The 26,945-nt window shown below is 45.2% G+C and overlaps 1 protein-coding gene across 1 annotated transcript in view; it reads left to right on the top strand.

Annotated features, from left to right (window-relative positions):
• Positions 1-26,945, top strand: part of HECW1 (HECT, C2 and WW domain containing E3 ubiquitin protein ligase 1) — a 146,475-nt gene that overhangs the window by 42,778 nt on the left and 76,752 nt on the right. The window contains exons 4-5 of the mRNA XM_027835905.1: positions 16,980-17,055; positions 25,349-25,518. Coding sequence (XP_027691706.1) covers positions 16,980-17,055; positions 25,349-25,518 — 246 coding nt within the window. The remainder of the gene's footprint in view (positions 1-16,979; positions 17,056-25,348; positions 25,519-26,945) is intronic.

Genomic DNA, 26,945 nt, shown 5'->3' on the forward strand with positions numbered 1-26,945 from the left:
CCATGCTCTGCTTTCAAAGAGTTGAGTAGAGGAACAGGACACAAGTCAAGAGAGCCACAGCATTCCATAACAACTGCCCAGGAAAGCTACTGAGAAAAGTATTTGGTGAGGTTCCAGAGGCCAGGTTGTTATTGATCCACTGCCCTCCCTCTCACAAAGTACACAGTATTCAAAGTGGGGTTAAAAGAAGAAGAAATTCAATGGATGATAATAGAGATGGAGGGCTTTCCAAGACTGGGGTAAGCAAAGGTATGGTGGTGGGAGAGCACAGAGCATGTTCAGAGGCAAAGAGTACAGTTGAATAGGAGCATAGAGCCCGTGTATATGTAATGACAGGCAAGGCTCAAAAAAAAAAGATGGTGCCCTGTTTTTGTGGTTTTTGAATGGCAAGCAGAGGAGTTTGAAGTTCACTCAGGGGGTAATAGGGAGTCACTGAAGATCTTGAGGAAAGGAATGACCTCACCAGATAATAATGATATTAGCTGAGAAACAATAAAATCAGCATTTTTGGTCTATGAAGTGTGTTCTATATATGGAACTATTCTTCTGTTCAAAACAACCCTGTGCGGTAGATTCTCCAGGCAGCCTCATTCCCATTTTATAGAGGAGACAATTGGCTTAAATATGGTCTTTTTCCTGGATAGACAGCCAATAAGTGTGGGTAATGAAGGTAGACCCCAGAGTCCTCCCAACTCTGAGTCCAGAACTCTAGCAAACATGCAGAATGGGAGTCAGTCGGTCAACAAGCATTTTTCAGAGGTCCTGGCCATCCTTCCCTATGGCCTTCTCACCCTGGAATTCCCTTTCCATGCCAACAGCCTTATCACATTGGTGTGTTCTTGAGACTCTTGGAGAGGGGACTGGACTGGCCAAACTTGATTCCCATACTTGCTCTGCTTCTGACTTTCTAGATTTCCACACTAGCATCTCCTCTGACTCTGGTTTCCAGCTCCCACTTGCACAGTGGTTTCCCTCATTAGAATTTAAACTCCTTGAGGGAAGAACATGGCTTTCTTTTTGCTTGTCTTCACATCCCCAGTACTTAGCAGAATATCTGGCATGCAATAAGCACTTAATAAATGGTTGTCGCCCTTGTTTTGTCTACTATGTACTGGGCACTCTGCCTACTGCTGGAGATGCAAATAGTCCCTGCCCTCTGGGAGCTCATGATCTAGGGGAGGAGACAATGTGTGGCTTCATGTGAGTGTTCGGAGAAGAAGCCAGATCACCAAAAGGTAGTGTGGAGCGGGAGAGCAGTGGGCATCAGTAATTTTTTCAAGAATCAGCAAGGAGAAGACACAGAAGGAGGACTTTGTAAAATAGAAAGGGCAAAGGAAAGCAGAGATGTCATGGTAGAGGGAAGGGATACTGAGCCTGCTCTACCCCAAACCTTTGAGAGCCAGAACTCCTGGGATGTTATAGGTACTTAAAGCACCTGGAAACAGGACCTTATAAAATTAGTAAATATGTGTGTATGTGTGTGAAAGAGACAGACAGACAGAGACACAGACAGATATGAAAACAGAGAAGAGAGAGATGGAGAGACAGAGAGGAGAGAGACAGGGGGAATTAGAGAGATAGAGAGAGAAAGTGGAGGAAGAAACACAGACACAGAGAGACAGAGACAAAAGAGGTGGAGGGAGGAAAAGACAGTCACACACAGAGAGACAGAGGCAGAAGGCAGAGAGAGAGAGAGAGAGAGAGAGAGAGAGAGAGAGAGAGAGAGAGAAGATTTAATGGAAACCATGAGGCACCTGGACTATAGGGAAATTCCCAGCTCAGTGACAACCTCATAAAATTTAGTGTAAGTTGAGAGTTATCGAGCTCAAGGATTACCAAGGGAAATTTTCAGCTCAATACAAACATGCAAATCTATCAAAATGATTCCTCCGTAATGAAAATAGAATGCTTAAAAATAATTCTCCCATGTAAGGCGCACAATTATTCTGGAAAGGGGGAGAGCCACATTCTGCTTCTTTTGGTCTCAGTTGGGTTTTCCTGGACACGAGACAAGCAGACTTCCCAGCTCCTGACAGAGAAGAAAGGTTAGAAAACTGCTCCCAGCTGGCCTTTTATGCTGGCCCAGGAGAGTGCCCCCCCTTTCCTGGAGGCTCCTTCTCTGCGCAGCCGCTGGGCTCCCTATGACTGCATGTTTTAGAAAAGGAGGGTGGACAATGCACAAAGCTTCTGCTCCCCTGCTGAGCCTGAGGGAGAAGAGTGTGGTCGACAGAATGACCCCTGCATTCTGCATCTGGGTCCCTGCCTGAAATCACCAGCCACATCAGGTCACCTGCTCCTGATCTCACTTAAAGCATCTTTCTTCCATTACAGGTTAAGCTCCTTAAGGGCAGAGACTGTTGTGTTTTTATCTTTGTATCGCCAGCACCCAGCACAGTGCCTGGCACATAGTAGGTGTCTAATAAATGCTTACTGCTGGATGGATTGGTTCATGGGACCCAAGCCTACTCCTCCTCCTCCAAGGGCAAGCAATATCTTACAGGACATTGAGAGGTCAAATATTTAGAGCTGAGCAGGGCCTCAAAGGCTGTCCAGCCCAACCACCTCCTCTTATGAGTGAGGACCCTGAAGTCCATAGAGATGACTTCACTGTCACCCAGCTAGCCAAGCACCAGAGCTGAGCCTGGAGAGTGGTTCCCATGGTTCCATCCCAGCACATCCTCTCATACCATGCTGACTTATTTTGAATATTCTAAGCCTGACCTTTTTGACATTCAGCGCAAGTGGTCAGCTTTGATCAAGGGGATCCTGCCCCAGAATGAACAGAAAGTCACTTCCTCTGTCCAATCTGCTAGACTTACTAGGGCCCATGATTTTGAATCAAAGGGGTCCTACTCCATCATGGTAGAAGCTCCTGAAATCCTGGAGCTATTAGGATGCTTTCCAGTGTCCTCTTTCCAGGGACCCACTGTCCTGCTAGCATGAAACAAGGATGGGCGGCTATTTTTCATCTCTGTCCCAATTCAGACAGGTGGAAGGCATCAGTAGCTAACATCAATAGTACCAGGGAGGTAAGCTCATAACAGTTGTGAGTGTGTTTGTAGGCAGATGGGATGGGCCCAGTGAAGCGTGGTCTTGTAGGAAGTGAGCTCCCCACGGGAGCAAGGGAGCAGAAAGAGAGATTAGCATTAATAAGGACTAGAGACTCATCTTGTGTGACTAGAACAGATGGGAGACTGGGTAATGATGTTGAGGATTGAGGATCAGAGGAGGGGAACTGAGGGAAACTCATGTCAGAATATCTTCCCCTTCTCAATGATGGGAGTTTCCTAGAAAGTACAAGGAAAGTAATGACATGTTATAGACATATATGTATATATACGTATACGTCTGTGTGCATACATTCATACATGGGTCGACAAGCCAGCCCTACCATTACCTGGCTATGAGACCTTGGACAAATTATTTTGCATCTCTGGCCTCAGTTTCCTTATCTACAAAATCAGTGGGTTGGACTAGATTGTATCTCCCATCCCTTCCAGGCAAGCTTATGCTTCTGTGATGTAAGTGTAGGCAATCATTTCAATCATTCAATCAGTCAGTCAATCCTCAAGTGTTTACTCCCCTGGCTTTTTTGAAGACTCAGTTCACATCCCACCTTCTGCAGGAGGCCTCTCCTGCTCCCTCCAGCTGCTCATGCCTCCCCTTCCAATGATCTTCCTTCTACTTGTACCTGTGTTGTAGGTACCAAGGTATTTCCAGGTTCTCCCATTAGACTGGGAGCTCCTTGAAGACAGGACTTGCCTTTCTCTGTCATCCCCAGTGCTTAACACAGTGCCTAGGACCATGCACCTAATAAATACTTGTTGATTGAATGTCTGGATTAGGCTCCTACTGTATGCTCGTCCCCCACTGCACCAGGGTATGAATCTTTCAGCTATAGTGAATTATAAACAGAATCTTTTGTGGCACAGAGGAGTAGCAATCCTCTTTGGTCAATGGAGCTCCCAACAATGATATCAAAAATCCTTGAAGTATTGATTTCAGAGAACTCAACCATTTTCTTTGGCCTTTTCAGGTAGATTACATATTACTCCCCTTCACACACTCTTCCATCTAGCCAAACTGGTCTTCTTGCTGTTTCTCATACATGAAATTCTGTCTCCTCCCTCCATACCTTTGTATAAGCCGTTCCCCCTGCCTGGGATGCACTCCCTCAGCACCACTCCATTGAATATCTAGTTTCCTTCAAAGCTTGGTTCATGCTGTTGAAGTTGCTAGCTCCAAGCCACCAAATTCCTTCGTTTTCTTTTCTCATATGGGAAATTTCATTCTTGTCTTCGTATTCTTATTGCCTCTCACAGTACATGTCACAGAGTAGACATTTAACAAATGCTTTTTTGTTGATTAATTTGACCCAGGCCTAGAAAATAAAACACTCACAAAAGAAATCCTTGGTTTTAATCTTGAGGAAATGAATCCACCACTAGAGAGAACCAGATGTTAGCTACTCTTAGTAACAAATAACATAAGAGCTAAAAAAGGTGGAAAAAAACGTTCCGCCAGCCCAAGAATAGTTCCTAGCAATTTCTATGAAAAATGTGAACCACAGAAAAGATGATAATTCTGCCTTAACAGAGTTCAGAGGAACTGTCCTTGGAACCAGGAAGATCTGAGCTCAAATCCTGCTTCAGATCTTTACTATGTTACTATGACCAAGTTATTTCCCTTTTCTAAGTCTCAGCTTCCTCATCTGCAAAATAGGGATAATAGCGCTGACCTCACAGGGTTGTTGTGAACATGATTTATAAAGTTGTAAAGTGTTTTATAAGCCTGGGATAACAATCAATGATGGTGGTGGTGGTGGTGGTGGTGATGATGATGATGATGATGATGATGATGATGATGATGATGTCTAACCCCCCCATTTTATAGATGAGAAAACCAAGGCTTAGGGAAGGGAACAGTACATAGGTAGTAAGAATAGTAAAGCAGCCTACAAAAACAGGTCCCTGCCTCCAAGTACTTGGCTCTTTTCTCCTTGGCTTAGTGAACATCTATTAAGCACCACTGTGTGCAAAGTGCTGGTGTACAAGTGAGGAAGAAATTCGCTTTGGGTGCAAAGGGTAACTAGGGGGATGAGGAGGACTTTTACATCCTAATCTATCAATGAGCACTTATTCAACACTTCCTATGTGCCAGGCAGTGTGCTAAGCCCTTGGGCTCCGGTGGGCTGATTGAATAATTTCCAAAAGATCTCTGAATACTTCCTATCATATTTTAATTTCCAAACCTCAATTCAGTGTTCTGAAAAGCTCAGCCCGCTCAAATCCCAGAGATGCCCTCCTCCATTCTCAAGGAAGTCTGAAGAGATTAGCTGGAGTTGTGAATTCCCCTCTGGCTCATTTCCTCTCTTCAAAGGGGTTTTCAGTGTTCTCCCCCCAGGGATGGATTCCAGGCATTGCGTTTGATCAGTGGAAGCAGCACCAAACCTTCTGGGTGACAGATAATTAGTGAGAGCCTGAGTGGTTTAAATTCTGAAGTTTCTACATTTCTGCTGAAGAAGCCCCAGAAAGATCGATTTATTTATATCAAGGACATCAAAGGGCTCACAGTTTACTTGGGGTTTGGAAATCATTTTGGAAACATTTACAAACCAGAATGTGGATGTATTTCTTGACAAAAATTCATACAAGGTGAAGACAGAGGAAAATGGTTTGGAGATTTGTTTGTTTTTGGTGAGGGGGACAGGAAAACTTGTCTCCAGCTGTATATAACTCCAGGTTCTGTCCCCACCCCACATGGTTGATAGTGAGGCAAAAAGAGTTTCCAAGAATGATTGGAGATGAACTTCGTCCCCCTGGTAGTCAGACTGGTCAAAAGCTCCTTGCTCAAAAGGTTGGCTTCATTGGCATCTTTGTAGTATCCTCACTACACAGAACCATGCCTGGCACATAGTAAGTCCTCAACAAATGTTTGTTGAATGAATGAATGGTTACATATCAGTAGGACATGTGATCAATGATAGATCAGAAACTCTCTCTATGTTTTGCTTCCCTCCCCCAAAAGGTGGGCAAGCTGCCCACTAGCAAGATGGTGCTTCAGTTTCTAGGTCTCTGGTTTGCATCCCAGAGCCTCTCTCCCCTTCCCCCAGCAGTACTGAGGGTCAGCTCATCAGTGGCACTGTGGAGACCTGACCCTTGTACTTGATGCAGAAAAAGGAAAAGAGAGCACCTGACTACCTGTCTGCCTGGTAGGAAGCCCCCAGATCAAATGTGTAGCCTGCTGCCTCCCCAACACTTGCAGCTTTCTCCTCTCTAAACCCCAACCCATTCTCCCATCTAGGGACATATTGTCCTGTCTAGCATTCCCAGCATTAGGGTTAGCTGAAAACCACGAGGCCATTTGGGCATCTGGCCCATGGTCAGGGGTGTTGAATGGAAAGACAGAGAGAGATGAGCAGTGTCCCCCCAGTACAGCTGCCCAGGGCTAGAGGCCTCCTTTACCACATCTCCCCAGCCTATTCCCCAGCCCAGTTATCATCAAAATTGATCCTCTTGGCCCAACACCAATGTCTCTGCCTTCTCCCCGCCACTGCCCTTTGTTCCTTGGATGCCTTGTTCAATTCTTTGTCTTCGAGCCTCTATGACTCACATATCTCTATGTATGTACCATTTGTCTCTCCTATTATAATGTAAGCTCCATGAGGGCAGGGCCAGCTTTATTTTTGCCTTTGTATTCCCAGGATCTAGCTCAAAACTTGGCACATAGTAGGCACTAACTGTTTGCTGAATGATTAACTGAGTTATTCTTCGTACCTTCTTCATGCCATTTGTTCATAGAAACGTGAATCTCTCTGGCAGTCACTTCATCGCTGGTCAATCAACCCCCTCTTGAGTGTTGATACTTTACTCTCTCATGACCCCTGACCTACACGGGGCCACAAGGAGGTGTCAGCATTATCCTTGCTCCCCAAGGTCTCTTCTGGGCTCTCCCTTTGTTTCCATAACTTCTCAGCCTCTTATTTGAGGTTCACTCCATGTATCTATTATCACCTGATCCAGAAACTTGGTGAGGCATCTGCCATCCTCAGAGTCATGCTCCCTTCTTTTTAAAAAATTGTAATGACACTTGTTTTTATATCAGTTTCCTTCTTGTATTTCTCTCCTTCTCTTACCCAGCAAGCCGTCTACTCTAACAGAGATATTTTTTTTTCAAAAAGAGAGGAAAGAACAAAAAGTAGTTCAGGAACATGAGCGAACCCATCAACCAAGCCTGACAATGGATTCTACATTCAGAGAGAAGAAGTCTTCCTGAAGAGCTCACCAACTACCTCAGGCTTCTCTTCAACCCAAAGCCAAACCACTTGTCTTCATAGATGGGGCCTTCCATAGACGTGTTCCATAGATGTCCCCTCCAACAACCAAGTCTTCCAGTTCATTAACTGCCTCAGTTCCTATGACCTACATCTCTGGTCCACCTCAGCCGTTCACAGGTGTGTTTATCCCTCAAGCCTTACCATCTTATGAAACATCAAGATCACAAAGTCTGAAATTCTCCTATGTGAGCATAACCCCCATGCCTTCCATTCGCTGTTTCTCCCTCTTTCCTCCTAAACCCATTCTTTGCCCTCTTTGCAATCTCCAGTCCCCCACCTCGGCTCTGGCCTCACTTTCCTCTACTCATGTCTTGACTTCATAGCTTACCAGGTCAGCTTGCTCATGAGTCCCTGTACTAAAATTTTCTTATAATTCTCCTCCTTCTAGTCCTTGACCTTGGGTCACCAGTAAGCTTGTAGGTGTTAAGCATCCAAGTAACATTTGGCCTAATTTTGCTGCTCTCTTCTTCTTTCTTTTTTAACCTTTTGTTAATAATGGATGAGGGGAGAGAGATTGATTGGGATATGAAGGAGGAAGAACATCAGATCAATAGAAGTTGTCTTTAAAAGAGACCGGTGTGTTTCCGGTGGTCTTGCTGCTGCTTTACTTTTATTCCTGTGATCCTGGCCAGCTGTTCTCCACAGGAGACCTTGGGACCCCTTCCATAGCTCAGGGCTATGCCGACTTGGCTCAGCTGAAAACCTCCCACTGCTCTTCAGAATAATTAATGCTTAACTCTTAGTAGATCATTAGATGTCAGCTCCCAAAACCGTATCTCTGGTGATGTGGAGGGAGGGTGGTTAATTGGCATGTCCTCCTCTTAAGGTGCTAGGACCCAGCTCGACTAGAATCCCAGTGCTGCTAGACACTAGGAATCCAGTCTTAACTATCTTGTCCCAGTGGCGTCCTGATCCAGAAGGACCCAGGTCCGATACACTCTCTCCCTGGGTGAGGGCGTGCTCCCCAGGCAACAGAAGCCCTTAAGTGAATGGTCTGCCAACATGCTGCTGAGGATTTAAGGCCCCCATGCTTGCTAACCCAACTGCAGGGGGAAAGCTAGGAGCCCTTAGGCTGGAGGCACCAGTGTGAGCTGATGCCTCTGCCCACTCCCGGCTTACTCAGGGCTCCTGGGAGTTTCTCCAGGGGTGATGCTGGCCAGGTGGACTGTGGAGGAAGAACAACAACCATGGCATGCCCACAAGGTGGCTACCTCCCAGAGCAGGTCAGTAGAACTTTCATATGTACCTTTGTGTGGGCACTCACATGTGGGCAGCTGTGGGAAAATATGATACATTTGTACAGCTCTGCCACTTTAAGTGGTCTGTTTGAAAAGACTCCATTCTAGCCATAGACCCATAAATGGAGCCATCTGGAGTGGACCTGCCTGTATAGAACATGCATGGAGTGTGTACCTGTGTTTGTTACTGGGTTAATCCCTTAGATACAAAGGAGCCCCATCTTCTCATCCAGTAGTATTCTTGTCCATGTTCAAGAGTCAGGATGTCCCATCCTGCTAGAGACCTTCCTTTAGGTCTTTAAGCATACCATGCCCATCAGGACAGCTCTCACACTACCCACCTTTCTTTGATCTCACTGAATACCATCTCCTTGTCCAGTCATACATCTCCTAGTTACCTTTACATGACTTGTTGAAGCAAGTCATCTGTAGTAACATGGGCAGCATATTTACATCCATCCTCAACTCAACTCCTTGTGATTTGGCTCTGACATACTGCTTTCCTGAACCTGCTCTCTGTACGTTTACCAAGAGTCTCTTAAAAGCTCAATTTATGGGCCTTTTCTCAGTCCTTGTCCTCTTAGACCTTCCTGTATTTTTCAGTGCTGCTGTTTGTTTCTCTTTACCTCTAGACACTCTCCTTCCATGGCTTCCATGATACCATTTCCTCTTGGTTCTTCTACCTATCTGACTGTTGTTTCTCCATGTCCTTTGCTGGATCTCCATTTATCTCATTCTTCCTAAATTGGGAGTGTCCCCCAGGGCTCTGTCCAGGATCTCTTCTCTCTTTACATCTATCTCTGTTCCACCATCATTTGATTCCCAAATCCATACATCCAGCCCTAGACTCTTTTCTGAGCTCCAGCTGCCTGCTGGACATCTTCTGGATGTCCCATAAATATCTCAAACTTACTATCTCTAAATCAGAAATCACTACTTTCCCCTTAAATCTGACCCTCCTCCAAGCCTATTTCTGTTGAGGTCCCCATCATAAAAGCTGCCTTCTTGTGTTCACAGTGAATTCAGCCCAAGTGCCATGGTTTCCTGTAGACCCAGGGGTAGGCTGTGGAGGAGATGCTGGGGGAGTTGAGTTCTAAAAATCCTCTTTTCATAGAATCCTTTGTCTGCCAAATTAACTCTCTAAAAGGTGACAAAATCAAGTGCCTGTTGGCATTGTCCAATCCTACTCCGGTCCTTATCCCATTATGAAGGATTTCTGCCATCTTTCATTAAGACCTCCAAGTCCCAATGGATTTGGGTGTTATCTATGTAAGATAACAAGTGACTATTATTTCTTCAGAAATTCAATTGTTCAATAAAGAAAGGTCACCTTTCTTGGAAGTTTCTTAACTTTGTGACTTTGGGTAAATCTCTTCACCTTTCTAAGCGTCAGTTTCCCCATACCAAAATTGGAAGAGATTAGTACTTGACGTTCTTGACTAGGAGGGTGGTCATAGGAAACATGCTTTGTAAACTCAAAAGCACCATCAATTAGCCACTGTCATAATTGTTCGTAGCAATCACTCATAGGATGCTTTAAGCTTTCCAAAGCATTTTTCCCCTCACAACAGCCCTGTAAGGTTGGGACAAGAAGCATTATTTATACTCATTTTGAATATGAGAAAACTGAGAGACTTTTTAGGGTCACCCAGATAAATGAATGGCAAGAGTGGGATTTGAACCCAAGTCTCTTCAGTCTAAGTCTTGTGCTCTATCTTCTATGCCATGCTGAAGATTTTCCACCTGGGCTATTCTGGAATAGTGTAACACTTGTACAAGAAATGCTGGTCCCTGGAAGAAATGGGAAGAGTTAAATGAAAGTGGTCAGGAAGTCTGAGTAATAAGGTCTACTCCTTGCTCCTTTCTATGCCAAAGCAGAGTCATTCATCTGAGGAAAGGGCCAGTCTAGACAGAGGAGAGACAGGGTATAGAAGAGGACAAAGTACAGTCCTTAGCCATGTCCCTGGTTGGCCATGGACTCAAGAGGGTTACAACATAAATGAATCATTTTTAAATTCCCTGTGTGAGTTAATAGACAAGGGCAAGGGGTAACCAGGTTCTCTTTCTTGAGAAGATGGTGGTGAAAAACAGGATACCCCCTGCTGCTGTATCCACCCCTCCCCATGATCCCTGCCTCAGTTTTCCTCATTTGTAAAATGGGGGTGATATCTGTAACCCCATATGGGAGATTGGAGGTGGAAGTGATAATAACTGACATTTATACCTACCCTCAAGGAAGTTACCTTCTTCTGGGGGCAGGGGTTGTGATAAGGAATAGCTTGCTACAGGAGAAATGCTCTGGCTTTGAAGTCAAAGGGCTTAGGTCTACATCTTAGCCCTTTCCCTTGCTGCCTGTATGACTTAGACCTCTCTAGTCCTCAGTTTCCTCATCTGTAAAATGAGGGGGTTGGGCTCAACCTCTGAGGTTCCTTCTAGCTCTAAATCTATGCAAATACACATGTAAATAAATAGAAACACACAAAACACATGGAGAAAAGAAGGCCCGTGTGAGAGTTGTCAGAGAGACAGAATTTTGGGGGGGGGGAGGCAGTGGGGTTAAGTGACTTGCCCAGGGTCACACAGCTAGTAAGTGTCAAGTGTCTGAGGCCGGATTTGAACTCAGGCCCTCTTGACTCCAGACCTGCTGTTCTATTCACTGTACCACCTCACTGCCCCAGAGAGACAGAATTGACAAGACTTAACAACTGATTGTCCAAAACTGGAAGGAACATAGTGGCCATTGACGCCATAGTCCCCTCATTTCACAGATGGGGAAACTGAAGCCGAGGGAAGTTGAGTGACTTGCCCAAGGTCACATAGGTAATAATTACCAGAGGTGGGATTCAAAGCTGGATCCTAAGGGAGAATGAAGAATGGAGGATGAGCCAAGATGGTGGAGAGAAGCCAGGAAGTTGCCTGAGCTCTCCCCAGTTTCCCTCAGAAACAATGTTAAATCAAGCCTCTAAATGGATTCTGGAGCAATGAGACAACACCTACAAAAAGAGAGCAAAACAATTTCCAGCTTAAGAGAACTTAGAAGGACTTCAGGAATGGTGTGTCTTACTTGGATAAAAGGGGAACCCAGCCCAGCCCAGGCGGTATCTGGGCAAGCCAGCAAGAGACTCTTAGCTATAGCACAGAACAGCAACCCCTCAGTCCTGGCTCAGCAGGCTAGTGGCACAGCAGACCAGCTAGGAGCTCTTCAGCCCCAGCACAGAAGGCAAACTGTCAGCCCCAGGACCCCCAGTACAGCAGGCACACCAGTGCAGTGGGCAAGTTGCCAGCACCAGGGCCCTGGCATAGAAAGCCAGTGACCTGGCCCCTGGCCCCTGGCCCCCAGCACAATAAGCTTGGAACAGTGGCCCCTGTGCCCTAGGAGTAGAGCTGAATTTAAAAGTCACAAAATAGGCTTTAAAATAAGCAAAAAAAGAAAAAGAGGAAAAAGCCCTGACCATAGAAAGCTATTGTGGCAACAGGGAAGATCAAAACACAAACTCAGAAGAGGACAACAACATCAAAATGCCTACATGTGATGCCTCAAGGGGGAACATGAATTGGTCTCAAGCCCAAAAAGCCTTCTTGGAAGACCTCAAAAAGAATTTTTAAAATCAAAGAAGTAGAAGAAAAGTTGGGAAAAGAAATGAGAGTTATGCAAGAAAGAGTCAACAGCTTGGGAAAGGAAGGACAAAAGTTGACTGAAGAAAACAATTCCTTAAAAAAATGCAATTTGCCAAATTGGGGGGAGGGGAGCTGAATCCACTGAAGAAAACTCCTTAAAAAGTAGAATTGGTCAAATGGAGTAGAAGGTACAAAAGCTAACTGAAGAAAATAATTCCTTCAAAATTAGAATTGAGTGAATGGATGCTAATGACTCTATGAGACATCAAGAATCAGTTAAACAAAATCAAAAATGAAAAAATAGAAGAAAATGTAAAATGCCTCATTGGAAAAACAGCTAATCTGGAAAATAGATCTAGGAGAAATAATTTAAGAATTTATTGGACTACCCAAAAGCCAAGATCAAAAAAAGAGCCTGGACAGCACCTTTCAAGAAATTATCAAGGAAACCTGTCCTGATATCCTAGAACCAGAGGGTAAAATAGTAATTGAAAGACTACACTGGTCACCACCTGAAAGAGAGCCCAAAATGAAAACTCCAGAGAATATTGTAGCCAAATTCCAGAATTATCAGGTCAAGGAGAAAATACTGCAAGCAGCCAGAAAGAAACAATTCATTATCAAGGAACCACAGTCAGGATTACAGAGGATTACACATGACTTCTACATTAAAGGATCAAAGGGCTTGGAACATGATATTACAGAAGGCAAAGGAGCTGAGATTAGAACCAAAAATCAACTACCCAGTGAAACTGAGCATCATCTTTCAAGAGAGGAGATGGACATTCAATGAAGTAGGAGACTTTCAAACTTTCCTGATGAAAAGATCACAGCTGAACAGAAAATTTGATTTTCAAATACCAGATTCAAGAGAAGCATATATATTTTTGACTAGGTAAAAGAGGACCTTCTCTGCCTCATTTCTTACCCAGTCTTAATCACTGAATGGGCACTGCCTCAGTCAAACAGAGACTTGTTAAAGACCTTATCTTAAAAAGGTCCAGGTCCCCCTCTGCATCCAGGGCCATCTCTGGTTTCTCTAATCTATACCACTGAACCCAGATGGCTCTAGAGGATAAAGTGAGGCTGGTGACTTTGCACAGCCCTCCCTCATTTAAATCCAATTCACTTGCATGTCATGTGATGTCATGGTCCTCTTCAAGAACAAAAGACAAAACAACAGCCTTAGCAAACATTTGTGCAAAATCCTGAATGAGTCCTGAATTCAAATCATGCCCAGGATAAAATACAAAATCCTGTTTGCATTCAAAGCCCTTCCTACCATGGCCTCTCCTACCTTTCCAGGCTTCTTACACTCCCCAGTGCTCTGGGATCCAGTGCCCCTGGCTCCCGGCTGGGGCTTGTCTGAGACCCTCCACATCCCAACTCCAGGTATCTTCACTCTCTCTAGATGTCACTGCCTACACATCTGCTCCTTGTGAATAAGAACTGGGTTTTGTTTATTTTGCCTTTCATTGTATCCCCAATGCTTAGCACAGTGCCTGGCACATAGTAGGGGCTTAATCAATGCTTACTGACTTGTCCTGTGCATACCACAACCCCCCTCCCCAGGATGGTATCAGAGCATTGCCTGAGGCTCCAGGACCACATAGGTACTGTTAAAGGCAAGACTGGAATGCAGTGCTTCCTGTTTCCCAGCAGAATGATCTGTGGCTGCCTCTGTCCAGTGCTGGGGCTGCAGACACAAACATTAAAATGGTCCCTGTCCCCAGAGAGCCCACGTTCCATACAGGGATACAATGAGGAAATAGATGGGTGTGTACAAAAGGGTTTCATGGAGGTAAGTGCTCAGGTTCAGCTTCTCTAAGGAGGCAAGACTTGAGCTGAGGAAAAAGGATATAGAGGTGTATCCATGTGCACACACGTGTAGATATACTATATAGATATGTGTATAATAAGTAATATGTATCATATATAATATGTGTTGTATAATACAATTGTATATACAATGTGTAATATATGTTGCCTGTGAATATGTATATGCACTTTAAAAAAAGCTTTATTGCTGACTTCTGATTTTAAAGACCTCCCACCTCCTTCCCCATGCTATTTGAATCCTGCCTGGAAAGTGAGAAAGCAGTGGAGCAAACATGCAGCCAAGTAGTGGCTCCTCCCTCCACAGTGCATGCCACATTCAGCCCCAGTAGCCCCCCACCTCTCTGTGAAAGGGAGGGAGGTAATACTTCTATATCTGTTTTCCAGAACCATTGATGTTTGGGGTTTGTTTGTTTGTTTTAATTCTCAGGGTTGAGTTTCTTTTTCCTGATCTTCTCTGTTCTGCCATTTTTAGAAAATCAGATGAAAGGGAATTACGGATTAGTCCAAAGTTAGCCTGATGTCAGTTAGGTGAAGTTCAATGTGCTCCCCATTGTTGACTTCCCTCTGATGGCCTTTGTGAAGGGGTCTCAGTGGGTCCTGGACACTTCCCTCTAGAACCAGGAGGCTGAGCCCAGCCCTCAAAACCTAGGAGATAAGCTGGCAGCCTTGGAGGCCCCATCACAGGGCTGGAGTCCGAGCTGGGATCCCCACCCTTCCCATTTCACCTTTCTTGTCCGTATCCCAGCCCCACATGCTGATAAAGCCTTCAGCTTTAGACCAAGGCTCTCCAAAGCCCCCCGGGCATCTGCCCCTTCTCCCCTGCCCCAGACCCAGGAATAGCCAAGGAGAAGATTCAGAAAGTGAAGGGAGGGAGAGGATGGGGCTCGTTTGGGTAAGGAGAGAGGACATCTCTGAAGCTCCCACCACTCACATGTACATTCAACAAGTATTTACTGAGCTGTTTATTGTACCCCACATTACGCTGGGTTCTGGGGAACCCTAGATGGAATTGCTGAGGTCCCTGCCCTCCCTGGGCTTACGGTCTATCCAAAGGAGAATACGCACACACAGATAAGTCAATACAAGAGTCGATTATGGTGGCCATTGTGAGGGAAGGAACTTTGAAGGTAGCTTGGAACAGCCTTGTCTGCTGAGATCAGAAACCAGGGCTGGGTCACTTCTCTTAGTCTGGGCCCGGTAACAGGAAGGGAGCAGCAGTGCTGGGCAGAGACCCCTGGCCACCTGGCGGGCCTTAGTCATCGTTTCTCCCCACCTGTTTGCCTCAGGATATCAAATCCCCTCCCCTCCAGCTGCTGCTGCAGCTGCCTCCCAATAGATGGGGAAGTGGGGGGAGGGAGGGAGGGAGGGAGGGAAAGCTGTTCAACTGGGCTTCCCCTCCTACCCATAATCTCATTGCCTCAATTCACTCCATCCATCTGAGAGAGGCTGAAGAAAGTAAAAGTGAGCCACTTAGTGGAAATCAGAGCATTTTATGAATAAGAATAAGGCTCATATGTGCATGTGCATGTATACAAATGTGTATGTCTATACATAAGCACTTGTGACATCAGCAGCTACTAAGGAAACTCCCTCTACCAACACGAGGCAGAACTTCCCTTGCAATTTCATGGAGATTCACTTAGAGTAATCAACCCAGGATTATACAGCCAGTTAAAGACAGGATCTGAACCAGGTCTTCCTGTTCCAAGGCCAGCTCTCTTATCTACCATACCACACTGAGGGTGTGTCTGTCTGTGTCTGTGTGTGTGTGAGTGGTGGGGGGATACAGGGAAGGGGAGTGTCTCTATATAGATGCATAGTGTCTCTATACATATACACATATACCTGTGTGTCTATAATAATTACAAAAGCTGACATTTCCATAGTTCTTGAAGGTTTCCAAACTGTTTTACACACATTATTATCTTATTTGATCCTCCCAACAACCTGGCCAAAGAGGTCCTATTTAGTATACCATTTTACAGATGAAGAAACTGAGACCAAGGAAAGACTAGCCCAGGGTCACATAGTTACTAAATGTCTGAGGTTGGGTTCAAACTCAGGCTTCTCTAACTCCAAGTTCAGCTCTCCAACCATTGGGCCAAGTTGCCTCTGATGATTTCCTTAGGGGAGGGAACTCTTGGTATAGAGGTTCCCTCCACTGCTGCATATGCGCGCGCACACACACACACACACACACACACACACACACACACACCCTTTTATATGTATAAACATAGATATGTCTGCAGAATATATCCTATATATAGTTATCTTTTTAGATATATATTAGGGTTTAATAGAATCAAGATGTTAACCTTTAGAGATGCTAAACAAAGCAGTTAGGATCTTTCCCTAGTCCCCCAGTAGAGTTTTAACTACGTTAGTGCAGCTGGGCTTGGCTTTGCTTTAGGGTATTGAAATTCACGGGCACCCAATTTAAGAACTCCAACAAAATGCGTAGTGCTTCAGCAGCTGCATAGAAGTGGCAGGACTTCATACATACTTAGCAACTGCCAACAATCAAACAATGAATAAAGGGTCAAGCTAGGAAGCTACCAGCTGGTGGGGTGAGGCGAGCCCCTGCCCTCCCACTGCCCCACTTCGCAGCAGCCTTCCTGGCAGGTGTCTCGGGCTGTTTCCTGTGGTCCCACAGTGCTCAGCACCACACCCCCAGGGACAGCGCTCCAGAAAACATCCCTGGGGAGTGCTTCCTCCAGGCCACCAGCTGGGGGAGGGGCTGTGAGGACTTGCACGAGGGCCCCAGGGAGCTGCTTACAGTTCAGTTAACACAGGGGGGTTCATGTAAGATCCCCAAATCCTAGAACAGTGCCCCAAGGAGCTGGTAAATCAGCATTCTCAGCTGTGTGCATTTCTAGCTGGAGGAAGATCATTAAAGGCAGTGAGTGCCGATCTCACCATTCTCCCCATTTATCTTCTTCCTACAGATTTTTAAAAGTATCGCCAATGAGGAGGCTGCACAGGGCCAAGGCAGCCGGAGGCTGATCAGCTTCTCTCTCTCAGGTATGGTGGGTGCTGCTGATGTGGGGGTCAGGATAAGAAAGTCCAGAAGCAGCCAGGACCCCTGCACCTTAGCCCCAGCTGTGGCCTGACTCGCTGTGGGCTGTCAGACAAGTCACTGTGCCATTCTGGGCCTCTGGGGCACTCTTCTTGGGGAGCAGGGAGTGCCCTCACTCCTCTGAACATCACATGGGATAATCTCTGGGAAAGTGGTTTCTTTTTTTTTTAAGGCAATTGGGGTTTGTACCCAGAGTCACACAGCTAGTAAGTGTCAAGTGTTTGGTCTGGGTCAGATTTGAACTCAGGTCCTCCTGACTTCAGGGCCAGTGCTCTATCCACTGCACCACCTAGCTGCCCCTGAAAGTGATTTCTTTCTAGCAGGAAAGACAGAGAGACAACCCTTGGGTCTTTTCCCAAATAGGGATGGAGGGTGGAAATGAGAGCAACTAGTAACATGTGAGAGGAGTGATCAATGTTCTAGCTGATTCAAGGACCTTCATCATCAGGAGGGGCAACACTGGGGGCCCCTGCCTCTCTTGGACCCTTAACACCATGTGGGGCAAAGACTTGCAGGAGCAGACTGAGGGCCTGGGGTATCTTGGGCTGCCTCGGGCTGCCTCCTCCCCCAGCAGCGAGAAGACCCTCAGGAGGACATTAAAGAACCTCTGTCCAGTCTTCCAGAGCCTGGTTCCTGAAGCAGAGTCAGAGAAAATCTATTGTTTTCATTCAAATTGGAAACCACGTGGGATGGAGTTCTCCTGGACAGCATCCATTCTTGACTTGGTGGGCCATTTTCCCAAAATTCTGGTAACTGACATTTCAATAGCACAACCAGAGTGTTTAAAGGTGCTTTGCTATACTATCTCATCTGAATCTCACAAGGATCAGTGTTAAGAATAGTATTAGTCCCATTTTACAAATGAGGAAACTGAGACTCAGAGAAATTCCATGATTGCCCCTGATCACATCATTGGGACATGTAAGAGGCAGGCCTTGAGCCCAGGTCTTCCTAACTTAATGAACCACATTGCTTATTTCCATGAAATAAGCCAGCCTCCAGAGCTTTAAAATCCCAGTTGTTATGTTGAGTTTGGCATTGATGCCATATTTCTTATTGTGAGAAAGACTCTAGGGTTTCAATGTCTCCTTTTTTATCAAAGAAGAAGATGGAGGGGACTGACCCCCCTTTTCCCAGTCCCTCAACTTTTTAAGAGCAAATGTTGATGACTCATTCCACAGTAAACAAAATGAGGAAGAGAAGAAAAAGTAGGAAATGATTAAACCAGAGAGGGGGTCATTGGTTAACCCTGGGATCATTGAAACTTGACTGTGGGGACTTCAAGCATAACTGACAAGTCAGTGGGGACACTTGAAGAATCCTCGAATGTTCAGATGATTTCAGAAGCACCTCCTAAGTACTCTTTGCAGGAGAAGAGAAAGGGAGAGAAGAGGAGAGAAAGGAGAGGGGGGGAGAAGAGTGGAGGGGAAGCATTCACTTATTACCTACAGCAACTCCCTACTGACTCTGGACTCTGGTACCTCTCTCCTTTTGGAAAAGTCTTTCCCTCATTCCCTATCAACCAATCGATCAGCCAGCCAGTATTAAGAAGCCCCTGCTCTGGGCCAGCCCTTGTGCCTACGGGTGCTGAGAATCCAAAGACAAAACCAAAGCTGTCTCCTCCCCCACACTCAGGTAAAGCTGGATTGAGAGTCAAAAAGACCTGGGTTCTAAACCTACTTTAGGCATTTGCTAGTGTGACTCCTTCTCTCTCTCTGGGCCTCAGTTTCCTCATTTATCAAATCAAGGTGTTGACTCCATTGCCTCTAAGGTCTCTTCCATCTCCAAATCTAGAATTTTACAATCTTTCATGGACTAGCTCAGGCCTTGCCTCATCCCAGAAGCCTCACCTGGTTCCTTTAACTCATCGTGACCTTTCCTTGCTCTGAATGACTATGGCATGGACGTTCATGGACCCTAAGCCACACTCGGGACTCTTTCACCTTGTCATATTCCCTAGTTGTTTCGGTACTTAGATGATGCTCTTTGAAGGGGAGGGCAGTGTGTTCCAATCAGGATGATAATCATAATATCTCTACAGTTTCCCAGGTCTTTTTATGGATGCTAACTCATTTGGGTGTCACCACCTCGTGAGTTGGGTCTGGCGTATGTTATTATGTTATCCCCATTTTACAGATGAGGAAACTGAGGCTCAAGTTAAGTGCTTTCTCCCACAATCTTGGGGAAAATCTGGGGCCAATGCACAGGTCCCTAATTCTGGTGGTCTGCCCTTTGTGTGGCACCTTGGCTGCAACTGGCCTTCTCTGTTCTGCCCCAGTGATGGGCCCACGAGGGATGCCTGGGAAGTCTTTGTTGATTTACATAGAGCATGTTGAGAGGCAAACTTACTTATGGGGCCTCAGCCCATTCTCATGGCAGCAAAGTCTGCACTCAGTGCCCAGGGGCCCGCCATTATGAAGATGGAGTGTCCAGGACTACTTGGGAGAATATACTCACCTTTCTTAGTTCCTGAGTGCCTTGAGATTGTTCCAGTAACATGGTCATCGAGGCCTCATGAAGACCACTTTGGAAATATCAGTGCTTGTGGGTCACTTAAAAGTCAACTCTAGAGCAAAGAGCCAAACCGGCCTTGTATAAACTAGGAACAAGCACATTTCCTTTATGACATTAATGTCCAGAGGCAAGCCTGGCTACAACTGTTGTCTGCTTCTTATTGTTTGCCCCGTTGTTCAGTGGTATAAGAGCTTCTAACCACACTCTGTCTAATTCTGAGCAGCAAACAGGCACCAGTCAGATTAGTCCTCTTGGAAGCTAAGCCCTACCCCCATTTCCATAGCAAATGCAATTCAAAGCCCCATTTTTGTTACCACCTAATAGACTACAATAAAATACTATATGCAAAGCTGGATCAAGGGATTTTGGCTCCAGGGCAGCACAAACTGTGCCAGTCCTAGGACTGTCTGGGCACCTTCCAAACTGTTCTTTGTTCTGCTAAAAGACTGAGGGCTTGTAGTGCCCTGCCTCAAATACCAACTGACCTGAGAAATGGTAAAGTCCTATCCATGACAGCATCACTCTGTTTTGTTCAAAGGCTATAGCCCACTGAGAGTCTTGGTTTGGGCATACTTCTGCCATCTTCTTACATTGTCTTTTGTTTCTTACTAGGAAGGAAAGAGGCAAGTATTTATTAAGTGCCGACTGTGTGCTAGGCACTGAGCTAAATACTTTACAAATATTATCTCATTTTATTCTCCTAACAACCTTTTGAGGTTGGTGCTGTTATGATAGTCCAGTTACAATTGAGGAAACTGAGGCAGGCAGAGGTTAAGTGGCTTGAAGCTCAGAGAAATCGAATGAACTTCTGCTCATGGTCACATAGGTATTAGGTGTCAGGGCCAGGACCTGAGCAAAAGGCTCGTACCTCTTGATGAGAAGGTGGACAGTCTTTCCCCTCTACCTTAGTGCTTCCCAATAGCTGGAAAGCTATAGCAGGAGGTCTCCTTAAAGTTAGGTGGGGTTCCAGCTGAGCTGTCCCCACCTATCACTTCACCCATCCTAGACTGCTGACTCACTCCTCATATTCTCTGTTTTCTGTTATCTCTCTGTCACTGTTCTTTGATAAGAGGCCTTTGGAGCATTCACATGACTGATATCCCCCTTGTCAGTGAGGAATTATGGGATGCTAGTTTAAGAAGGGATGGGCTGAATGGCAGGAAGGGGTGTTAGGTTGGCTGTAAGGAAGAACTTCAGGGGAAATTCTTGAATTGTTAAATATTGACAGTGAAGATGAAGGAAGGTCATGAGGTCCCCTTTCCCGCAGAGCTTTGAGAACTACACAACTGAACAAGAATCTTCCACATCATCCTATCAGAAGAGGGGAGGGGCAGATCAGCCTGAAGTTCTCCCTGATGCCTTCCAGAGCTTGGGCATTCCATTTGCAAGGAGAGAAGACAAGCAGAAGTCAGTGTTGTTCAGAGTATGGACAGCTGGATTGAGACTCTGAAGCCATGGGTTCCATGGAAGCCATGGCAACAATTGTGCCCCTTTCTGGGTAGAGGTGCCCATGATTGGCTCCAGCATTGGCCACTTCAAGAAGATGAGGTCTACTAGGTGGAAATGTAAAGTGTTACACTTGGGTTAAAAAAAGCAGTTGTCCTTATGTGAGCTAATGCAAAGTGGTGTAAACAGAGGCAGGAAACAACCTACTCTGTAACTCTACCAATGCAAATGGAAAGAACAGTAGTCACAGGAACAGTTCCAAATGAATGCTATGACATGATGATGACCCCAAAGAAAAGAGGGGAGAAAGTACCTCCCAGCCCCAGCCAGGTCTCTGTAGAAGTGGGGGACCAGGGGTATGGGGCACAGCAGAGGATATTAACTTGCTTCAATATGTTCCTGAGTTTATTGGTTTAGCTGAACCTTCTTTCCTCTTTCATTATTCTTGTTATGAAGGAAGGTTCTCTGAGCTGGAAAGGACCTTGGAGATCAACTGGCTCAATCCCTTATTTGACAAATGAGAAAACCGAGCTTCTGAGAGGCTGGCTGACTGACCCAATTAATAAAATAGATAATTAATCTCCAGATTGGAGTGGGAAAATTGCTGGATGTATTTAGGAAGATCCAGATTTGAATTATGATGGAGATCTCCTGACCTCATGCACGTCACATGACATCTTGGGGTCCCAGTTTCTTCATCTCTAAAATTAAGGCCAGTGGACAAAAAGACCACTAGGGGCTCTTCCAACTCTCAGTCATATTATCCAAGCCCTTTCCTAAAAACCCATGTCACCTAGAGGACAAACTAACCTAACTGAAGTGGCAAAGCACCTACAGGAGAGACAGGAGGAAGCATGTGCCAGGAAACCTTACATTCTCATTCTGGGTTAGGGCTGCTGACTCCTAGCCCACTATTGATAGACTGAGGGAAACAGACCTGTGAATGCTAGTCAAAGAAGATCTGCAACCGCCTGAACTTGTATAGTTGCCCTGGGCTATAAAGGAGCTGTCCAGACATTCTCCTGGCTCTGGCAATTGGCATTAAGAGGTGTGGCTAAGAAACCATCCATGAGATTTGTGGCAACTGTGTCCAGATTTATCAAGGGTGGAAAGGTCAGTGATTTGTCATGAGTGGAAAAAGGAAATAGCATCTGAGTCATGAGAGAGGATGCTCAGAGAAGGTATGACTAGAGAGTTAGGTGACCATGTAGAAACTGAGAACATGAATCAGTGTAAGTGGTTGGTAGCATTGTTCTCCATGGGTGAGTCTTGGGTCCAATCTCTCAAGGGTTGGGTTTGCCCCTAGGGTGAGCATCAGGACTGTGAAGCTTGGTGTCATTCACTGGCTGGCACCCTCTGGGAGGAGCATCTAGCCAGTAAGTCTGCATGTATGGAACATCCAATGGACAGTCTACAGCTTGATTCTGGTATTGTAGGGGCAGTGTTGAAAGAGCCCTGGCAGAGATGGTACATCTATATGGCATAGGTTAGAGTTTCTACATGGGGGAAGAAAGAATGCTGAGCAAAGAAAGGTGAGAAAAGGAAGGAGGGAGAATAACCCAAGCAGACCCAGAGACAGAGCCAAATGAGGGAGTGAGTGGGTCTGTAATGACCATCCCATGAGAATGTTTTGGATGTGTTTTTTTTCCTCTAACACTTTGTCTCACACTTCCCCACAGTGAAATTCACCTTCCCACTCAAACAGCCTTGAAAATGTATTCAGACAGCCTTCACATCGCATTACCCAGAAAAATCCATATTATCTGAAAACCCTGAGATTTCACTATGCACTTCTTCCTTCAAATAATTTATTAAAATGCTAAGTAAGACCAGTCTCAGCACCATTTCCTTACTATTTGAATTGTGTACATAGAAACTTTTCCTTTTAATCCTAACCCTCGTTTGCAATTTCTAAGGTGATTTCTATCTATATTGCCCTGAATATCGTGGTCACCCAATTTCTAAAACTGTCTTTCATGGGTAATCATTTTCAAAATCTTCTGAAAGCCTAGATTACTTCTATCCATAAGTTTCCTTTTACTGCCATGTCTATTTCAGAGGCGCCAAGGCAGTGGAAGAACCAATGGGCTTTTGGACTAGTGGTATAGGTGGTGGACGGGACATCAAAAACTGTGGGTTCAAGGCCCCCTTCTGATGCTTACTAGTCGTTAGGCAGTCACGTACTTCTCCAAGCCTCAGTAAGAACTTTGATCAATTAGTTGTACCCATTACAGACACAATATTCTTTCTCTTGATAAATTTTGTTTGCTTACATGTTTAGAGATCAGAGATTGCCCCAGCTTCTCCAGTGAGATTGACCAGTTCAGAGGCATGTGGACACTCTACTGAAGGCACCAGCCTGAGGAACTGGTGGTGACAGGTGACATGGAATCTTCCTACAATACCTGTACCTTTTACTGGTAGCTACATGTGAGATGGTTATAGCCTCTTCTGTCTTCAAGATAAGAGAAAGTGGAAGGATAAGGACAATGATATACTTCCATACAGCCCTAAGTACTACAAAATGCTGTGTAAATTATCTTATTTATCTCCAACAGCCTTGTTGGACACCATGTAAAATTCACTTCTATTTTACTCAGTAGGAATCAATCAGCTGATTTATTAATTGCCTATCACATACCTTTTATATACAAGGAGATGTGCTGGGAGCTGGAGCTGTCCTGCTGGACAAGCTGCTGTGTTCTTCTCAAGGTCATCACATGGGTTGAATTAGGCTACCTCCCTCCCACTATCCTACATCCAGGGTCCCACCTAAGTATCTGTCCTCTGAGCTGGAACCAGGATGTGGTGACTGGGGTCTTGGTACAAGGCATTATTGGGCATTAATAGCACTAGAGGATTGTTGTCAAAGTGAGAGTAGAAATGAGTTACTACTGGAATGGAGAAGAGTGATAAATCTCAGCTCCAGTTTCACTAGGTAAGTGAGGAAAGAGGTCAGAGATCCTATGAGTAGGGATTAATATCCAGTCCCAGTCATATCTAGTTAATTCCCCTAGTGCTGGCAGTCCCAGTATTTCCTTATGTTTCTACTTTCTAAAGAAAAAGCACTCACAGCTTGTCCATCAAACTCTCTTGACTGGCTTTCCTGTCTTTGGTCTCCCTGTGTTCCCCCCACAACCACTGACATCTCTACATTTGTCAGTGAAGATGAAGGATACAACCCTCCCTCCACCCCGCTGATGACCACAAGATCTGCCAATTGGTTTGTCTAAAATCTGTACCTTTATGCAAAGATTCCATCAGATGTCTGATCTCCTTGATGCAGGCATTCCCTCCAGTGATGCCATCTGCAACCCATTCATGCCTGCCCATTCTATGTCACTCTTGTTCCTACCTTCACATAAATCATCACAAAATATCCACCCAAAGTGCAGGCAGCCTTCCTTGCTCATTCTCCCTTGACATGAAGAGGATACCCTAGAGCCCTGGATGTCTGTCCATTATCTCTCACTCTTACCAGGGGATGAGGCCATCTTTTTTTTCATGCACATATTTCTTTGATGACCTCCCTTCCTTTGCTGCTTTCAATATATTTCCTCTCAGCCATTACCATGGGCCTATCCATTACCCTTGGGCAGTCTTCATTTTCACTTAAAGCCTTCTAACAATGCTCTTTCACAAGAACTCAAACAACATTATCAATTCTGAAAGCTTCCTTAAACTATCATCTGACAACTTTCCTCAAGGTTGCTAGAAGGTATGTGGTGATAAGAGCTAGATTAATTAATTTATCACAAGGATTTCTGACTGTGAACCACCAGGGCTGGGGGACATTAATGTACCACAACTCTCTGTCAGCTCTCTAGCCCCCCAAAAAGCAATTTGATTGAATCCAAAGAACTTTTTTTAAACCCATACTGTGTACATGCAGGCACTGTGCCGGATGCTAGGGCTGCTGAAACACAAAAATAAGAATGCTACCTGCCCTGAAGGAGCAGGGATGCTAGGCCACAGAAAGAAATCCAAAGCAGATTAAGGAGAGGGCTAACTAGGGGGATCAAGAGAGACTTCCTGTAGGAGGTGGCAGAATCTTCAAAGGAAGCCAGAATGCTCGGAGCACAGATGAGGAGGGAAAGTGTTTCCGATGTGGAAAACCTGTGAAAGAGCTGATGAAAGAAGGTGGGCATGGGAGCAGATTGCTGGCAGACTGAAACATTTCCCAGATTTCATCCTGATTTTTCCTCTTGGATAAGGACCAATTCAAGCATGGATTCCTCAAAAATAAATTTCAACCTTTGAATTTCCTTCCTTTAATAGATTTCCAGGCCATGGGGCTGAAGAAAGGGATGTTCTTTAACCCAGATCCTTATCTGAAGATTTCCATCCAGCCAGGGAAACACAGCATCTTTCCGGCTCTTCCTCACCATGGCCAGGAGAAGAGGTCCAAGATCATATGTAACACTGTTAACCCCATCTGGCAAGCTGAGGTATGCACAGGGAGAAGGGAGGGCGGGAGAAGGGGAGAGGCAAATTCTAGGAAAGCAGGAGAGAAATTCAAGGCAGCACATGCTGATGGCCACTGCCTGACTGGTCAACTCTTGTCTTCCATTCAGTTCAGATGAAAAGTGAAGGCCACATGACATGACCTCCTTATCTCACGTGACCTGTGATATGCACATTCAGAGATTATGTCTTGTTCCAAAGCTACCTGGCAAGTCCAAGAATGAAATGCACACTCTTCACTTATATCTGCATTTCCTTCCATGGTTTCATATTATTATCAAGCTAACTACAAATGGGCCCAGAAAACTGGACTGGGAATTGGGATTAAGCATTGGCTCTATGTAGATGATTCCTGCATCTAGATATCCAGGCCTAATCTGTCTCCTACAATCAGGTCTTGACTAATTGATGGGGAGGTCTAACATCGGGTGCCAGGGATAATCAGAGCTGATGTTTATATAGTGCTTTACAGTTTGTAAAGTGCTGTATAGACAGCATTTGAGATTCACAGCAGCCTTGAGAAATAGGCACTACTGGCATGAATAGTTCCTTTTTACATACAAGGAAAAACTGAGGCTCATAAAGGTGAAGTAAACTGCTTGTGGTTATATAGCTGGCAAATGCAGAGATGAGATGGGATGTCAGGGATGGCAACCTATTTATAACTTAGTGGATAAGAACTAGAGAACCATCTAAGGCTGAGGACCACACAACTAGAAAGTGTTAAAAGTGGAATTTATTGATGCCAAGACCAGCACACTCTCTACTATGGTATGTTACCTCTCCTTCCCCACCCATACTCTAATAAAAGTATCTCCTGGGCCCCGAGATTAGAGAAGAGTTTAAGAACACTTAGGACTTCTGAGAGCAAATTATGTGCATTCTTAGTGCTGGTTAGGGCAACCCAGCCAGGTGTCTCCCATCCCTGAATTAAAAAACAAAAACCCTTCACTAGAGCAGTGTTCCTTCTCACTCTTGTTCTCTATCTCACCTCCCTTTCCCAGACAACTTCATAGGCAAAGCTATCTCTAGTCATTGCCTCTACTTTTCTCTCTCTCTCTCATTTCTTAGCTCCCTGCCAGCTGGCTTCTGGGCTCATCACTCAACTGAAAGTTGACTCTCCAAAGGTTCTGATGACTCTTAATTACCAAATCTGATTAACTTTTCTAAATCCTCATCCGACTTGAACTTTCTGAAGCATTTGATGCTATTGACCACTTTGTCCTCCTTCAGCTCTCTCTCTGTCTCTATCACTGTCTCTCCTCTCTCTTCTTCTCTCTCTGTCTCTCTCTGTCTCTTTCTATCTCTGTCTCTGTCTCTATCACTGACTCTCCTCTCTCTCCTTCTCTCTCTGCCTCTTTCTGTCTCTGTCTCTGTCTCTATCACTGTCTCTCCTCTCTCTCCTCTCTCT

Source organism: Vombatus ursinus, unplaced genomic scaffold (assembly GCF_900497805.2).
Source record: "Vombatus ursinus unplaced genomic scaffold, bare-nosed wombat genome assembly UNPS02014817.1, whole genome shotgun sequence".
NCBI classification, from domain to species: Eukaryota; Metazoa; Chordata; class Mammalia; order Diprotodontia; family Vombatidae; genus Vombatus; species Vombatus ursinus.